The 5,562-nt window shown below is 36.8% G+C and overlaps 1 protein-coding gene and 1 non-coding gene across 2 annotated transcripts; one reads left to right on the top strand and one right to left on the bottom strand.

Moving 5' to 3' along the window:
- The first annotated feature begins 2,717 nt into the window (after positions 1-2,717).
- LOC133039603 (uncharacterized) lies at positions 2,718-5,248 on the top strand. The gene has a single exon (XM_061118501.1). It carries the CDS (start codon positions 2,718-2,720, stop codon positions 4,953-4,955), a length of 2,238 nt encoding a protein of 745 aa, XP_060974484.1. The 3' UTR covers positions 4,956-5,248.
- Positions 3,018-3,124, bottom strand: LOC133029402 (small nucleolar RNA R71). Its single transcript, XR_009683525.1, has one exon. It is a non-coding gene; the product is annotated as a small nucleolar RNA R71 (small nucleolar RNA).
- Positions 5,249-5,562: the final 314 nt, after the last annotated feature.

Raw genomic sequence — 5,562 nt, 5'->3', positions numbered from 1 at the left:
TTGAACTCTCTCTTTCCTTCTTTCGGCTGGGGCAAAGCTAGGGCAAGGAGCAGATTTTTCCTTCCATTTCACTGAGATTTAGCAAGAATTCAAAGTGGAATTAACCAAGGTAACCTTAGTTACTCTCTAGTTATGTTTTTTCTCAAGTTTTGCTTAGTTTCAAGAGGTGATTTCTAGGTTAGTAGCTGTTAGGTTTTCATGTGCTTGGGATTCGAATTTTAGGGTCCTTTTAAGTTGATTTTAACTCCTTGCAGCTGGTTTTAATTAGTGTTGATGGTTTTAAGCAATTTTAAGCTTAGAGTTCAAAGCTTTGAGCTTTAATGGCTGATAAAGCTCAAATTAATACATTTTAAGCCTTTAATAATGGATATAAAATTTATGTAAATTAAGTATTTTTAAAGTTTTAGTGTCAAACTTATTTTGATTGGAAATATTTAATTTATTCTAATTTTTATGTTATTTTTCAGATTTGGAGTATAAATAATAAAATTGTAAGTGGTTAAGAAGTGAGCAAGACAAATGAAAGCCCAAAAGCAATGGCCCAATTTTTATCTCTTTTCAATTCTTAATCAATAAATTTTGATTATTATTGGGGCCACTTTCAAAGCCCAAACTTAAAAGTCCAATAAGCTTAATTCTTGATGGCATGTGAGCCACTTGCATGTGATTACAAAATTGAGTCATATATGCTATGCTTGGTCAAAGTGGAGAAGTTAATTGATCACACCTGAAGCTTTTCACACTACGCATGGGATCACAGATGGAAGTCCTGAGCTCGACACGTGTCCAACAACTCATTTTCAACTCCAATTGATGTGCGAGTGACTCTCTCCAGTACATTAACCACGTTCAACCGAGAATTGAGTCCACCCAGTGTGACAAGTATCAACTAATCCTACCCTCAACTGAAGTGAGACATGCACAGAATCCCATGACACCAATTATCAGTTTTTTTTGTGCCATTTTTACCACTAAGTGGTACACGAAAACACATGTAATGGGATCATTTTAGCTCTACAAATAGACCAGTTTAGAGAGTGAAAATCAATCAGATTTTAGTAGTGCTATTATACCAAAATTTTATCTTTTTCTTTCCTTCTTCTTTATTTTACTTTATTAATTTTGGTGTAAAGACAATGCCTTTTCTAGGCTAATTTCTTTGGCAAGACTCAAGTGTAAGTTCATGTAATTTTTATTTTTCTAATATACTGATTCTCTTTGTTCTTCATTTCCATATTTATTATATTAAATTTCTCTTCTTCTAAATTGCACTTTAAATTTAATAGTAACTTTTATATAAGTTCAGTCATGCTTTTTTTATGTAAGTTAGGCTATTAATTATTAGGGTGTTTATTATATTATATGATTTTTACTGCATTCTGCCGGTGGTATTTTGTCGATTTAAATTATATGATATGATAGTATTTTTAGAAGTAGTATTAATTTAATTAGAGAACATATTTTTCTAGTGGGCTTAATTATACACATTTTCCAACTATAATTAATGGTGTAGAATTATAGTTGAGGTTAAAGAATCAATTTTATTAAGAAAATATAATTGCATGTACAAAGCTTGTGTCTTCCATAATCATTTTCTGATCACTTCTCATTTTAATTACTTGTTTAATTTTTGAAAATTATTTTCTCAATATTCTCACATCACATTCAAGGTTCTTATTTTATTCTCGTAAAATTACTAATTGTCCTTTTGAGTGTATTTTTCCTCCCTGTGAATACGACATATAGCCCGTTTACTACCGCGATCGCAGTGTAACTAATTGGGCGACATCAATTTTTGGCGCCGTTGCCGGGGAGGTTTCTGCGTTACAAGAGGTTAGTATAGTAGTTTTATTTTTTTTTTGTCTCTCTTTATTTGTTTACATCAAAAAAAAAAAAAACATTTTAGTTAATATAATATAATTTAGTTCTTTTTTAAGTTATATATAGATTCAAAAAAAAAATCATTATATATTATTATTATTATTCTTTACTCTTTTAGTACAAAAAAAAAAAAGCAAGTCCTTTTTTGTTTAGTTTATTTGTTAGTTGTATTTATTATTTTGCTACTATATTAGGGTGTTAGTTTTTTTTTTTAACATTATTTTATTTTGTGTACTTTTTTTTAGGATTAGCCATTTTTTTATTTATTTTAGGTTAGTTGTAGACTTTTATCCTTTAGGCTAAAAAAAAAAAACAAAAAAAAATTGTGCATAAAATATTTTCATAAACTTTTTAGTGTAAACCCAATTGTGTAATGGTAAAAGTGGTACAAACTGAGATCATTCTGTCTAAGAAAGACTGGCTTTAAAGGTTTGTGATAGAGTACCCTCTACACTTTCTAGCAACCCCGGGGAGTTCTAGTAAAAGTGTGGGACGAAGCGGTACCTTGGCAACCTTCCCAATCGGCCTGGGAATATCTTGTGTGAATACCCTTGCATTATTACATAGTTGTAATTTACATTATTTAACAAGTGAAAATACACACACAAAAAAAAAAAAAGTGAATGTCACGAAATAGAGACAAATTAGGGAGATTTGTAAAACAATAAATTGAAATTTTAGAAAACTCTCCTAAATCGTCTTCTTCCACTCGTTCTCATTCACCACCATCACCCATAATTCCTGCACTTCCAATGATGGCTCAAAAATAGGAAATCCAACCAAGAACGCTACAGGATTATCTACATCCTACGCGTACGGCCACACCTTCATGCATAATGTATCCCATGAATATACCCAACTTCGATTTCAAACCTGGCATGATTCAACTTTTACCAACCTTTCATGGTATGGAAAATGAGAGTCCATATGTGCATATTCAGGCCTTCGAAGAGGTGGTGGCCACATTCAACAACCAAGCTGACATCATTAACTTGGTGAGATTGAAGTTATTTCCTTTCTCACTCAAGGATAAAGCCAAAAGCTGGTTGTATTCCTTAAGGCCAAGGTCTATTGGGACTTGGGACGAAATGACAAAAGCATTTTTCTCTAAATTTTTCCCACCCCATAAGACTAGCAGCCTTAAGAGGCAAATCTCTACCTTCACCCAAAAGGACCATGAAACGTTTCATCAGGTCTGGGAGAGGTTTAAAGATTTGATGGGCCAGTGCCCACATCATGGATACGAAAGTTGGCATCTTGTCAGCTATTTCTACGACGGTCTCACAGCCGACAAAAGGCAATTCGTACAAATGATGTGCAATGGCGACTTCCTACAGAAAGATCCCGAAGAAGCTTTGGAATATCTTGAAGAAATTTCTGAAAAATCATACACATGGAGTGCGCCAAGTCCTACAGACAAGCCACGAACAACCGAAGTGTACCAATTGAAGGAGGAGGACAGTGTGAAAGCTCAACTTGAAGCTTTGAAAAAACAATTTGAGGCTTTCAAAACTCAAGAAGGTAAAGCACTCCAGATGGCTGCAAAAGTGGAAAAGCAAGATCCATGCTTCATTTGTGGAGGGACTGATCATCAACCACAAGAGTGCCCTAGTCTTAGTATGTTAAGGGGAGGAGATGAGGAACAGTGTAATGCCTTAGGGGATTACAAGAAGCCTTATAATGCCTACTCCAACACATACAATCCTGGTTGGCGTAACCATCCCAATTTCAGTTGGAAGGATACAAGTCAAAATCAAGCATCTGGGAGCCAATGGAGGCCTGATCAACAAAAGAATTCTCTTGAGAGTTCCATGAAAATTCTCGCAGAATCCCAACTAGAGTTCAGGACTTATTTCACTCAGGTGATAGAGGAATTGAAGGACATAAAGATTCAAATAACAAAGTTAAATGATTCTTCAGTCATTCAAGAGCGTGGTAAGCTTCCCGCTCAGCCTCTAATCACTCCCAAAGGGCAACATATGGCACAAACCTCTGCTCCTTCAGAGTCTAATCTCAAAGGGGTTAATGTTATTACTACCCGAAGTGGTCAAAGTACGGTATCACCATTACCTAAGACCACTGGTGTACCAATGCCCGCTCCAGATGCTGATGTGCCACAGAACCTTCCAGTAAAGGTGCCCTTTCCTCAGGCTTTGAAATCCACTGGGAAGGTACTGGAAAGTCATAGTGAAATCCTTGACTTTTTGACACAAGTTAAGGTTAACTTGCCATTACTTCATGTAATCAAGCAAGTACCGGCTTATGCCAAAGTTATCAAGGATCTATGCACTATCAAAAGGAAGCACCATGTCAAGAAAACTGCATTCTTGGCAGAACAAGCTAGTGCGGTGATCGACTGCAAGACACCGCTTAAATACAAAGATCCTGGTTGTCCCACCATTTCATGTCAAATAGGGGAACGGGAATTTGGCCAAGCCCTCCTGGACTTAGGTGCAAGTGTAAATCTCATGCCTTATTCCATATACTTGCAACTAGGCCTAGGAGAACTTAAGCCCACATCTGTGGTGCTACAATTAGCCGATCGATCAGTTAAGAAACCTCGGGGAATAGTTGAAGATGTCTTGATTCAAATTGATAAATTCTATTACCCTGTGGATTTTCTCATCTTGGACACTCAATCTGAAGTCAACTTAGAGTCCAAAATTTCCATCATTCTCGGACGACCATTCCTCGCAACAGCAAATGCACTCATCAATTGTAGGAATGGTCTCATGAAAATCTCTTTTGGGAACATGACTCTAGAGGTGAATGTTTTCAACATTGGTAAACAACCACCTGATAACGATGAGTGTTTCCAATCATTTCTGATCGATACACTTATTTCAGAAGAGGTAGAAGCACAATACACTTCCACTCATCTCAATGACCTCTTTGAAATTTCTGAGATTTCTGAGTCGGGTAATACTGAAATCAACCCTGAAGTCATCAATCAATTACCGACCAAAAGAACCATGTTTTGGAATCCAATCTTCGAGGGACTTCCTCAAGATAGGGAAACACCAAAACCATCCACTGTACAAGCTCCTCAACCAAACTTGGCTCAACTTCCTTAGGAACTTAAGCATGTCTTCTTGGGAGCAAACAACACTTTCCCTGTCATCATATCCTCCACCCTTAATGCAACTCAAGAGCAACAACTTATCAACGTGCTCACAGAGCAAAGAGGAGCAATTGGTTGGACGTTAGCTGACATTAAAGGGATTAGTCCCTTGATTTGCTCCCATCATATTAAATTGGAAGACGGGGCCATACCACGACGTGATCCTCAAAGGAGATTAAACCCACCAATGAAGGAAGTGGTAAAGACAGAAATCTTGAAGCTTCTGGATTACGGGATACTTTATCCTGTTGCCGAAGCCGGTAAGTGGGTTAGCCCAACTCAGGTTGTTCCCAAGAAATCGGGAGTAACAGTGGTACCAAATGATAAGGGAGAACTCATCCCTACCAAGGTCACAACAGGTTGGCGCATGTGCATTGATTATAGAAAATTAAATGCCGCCACCTGTAAAGACCATTTCCCACTTCCATTCATCGATCAAATCTTGGAACGTGTGGCAGGTCATCCTTTCTACAGCTTTCTCGATGGTTATTCGGGGTACTACCAAATCGAAATTTCTTTAGAAGATCAGGAAAAGACCACATTCACTTGTCCTTTTGGTA

This window comes from Cannabis sativa, chromosome 7 (genome assembly GCF_029168945.1).
Source record: "Cannabis sativa cultivar Pink pepper isolate KNU-18-1 chromosome 7, ASM2916894v1, whole genome shotgun sequence".
In the NCBI taxonomy this organism is placed as follows: domain Eukaryota; kingdom Viridiplantae; phylum Streptophyta; class Magnoliopsida; order Rosales; family Cannabaceae; genus Cannabis; species Cannabis sativa.
The sequence above is the reverse complement of the archived record's forward strand: the minus strand, read 5'-3'. Positions and strand labels throughout refer to the sequence as shown.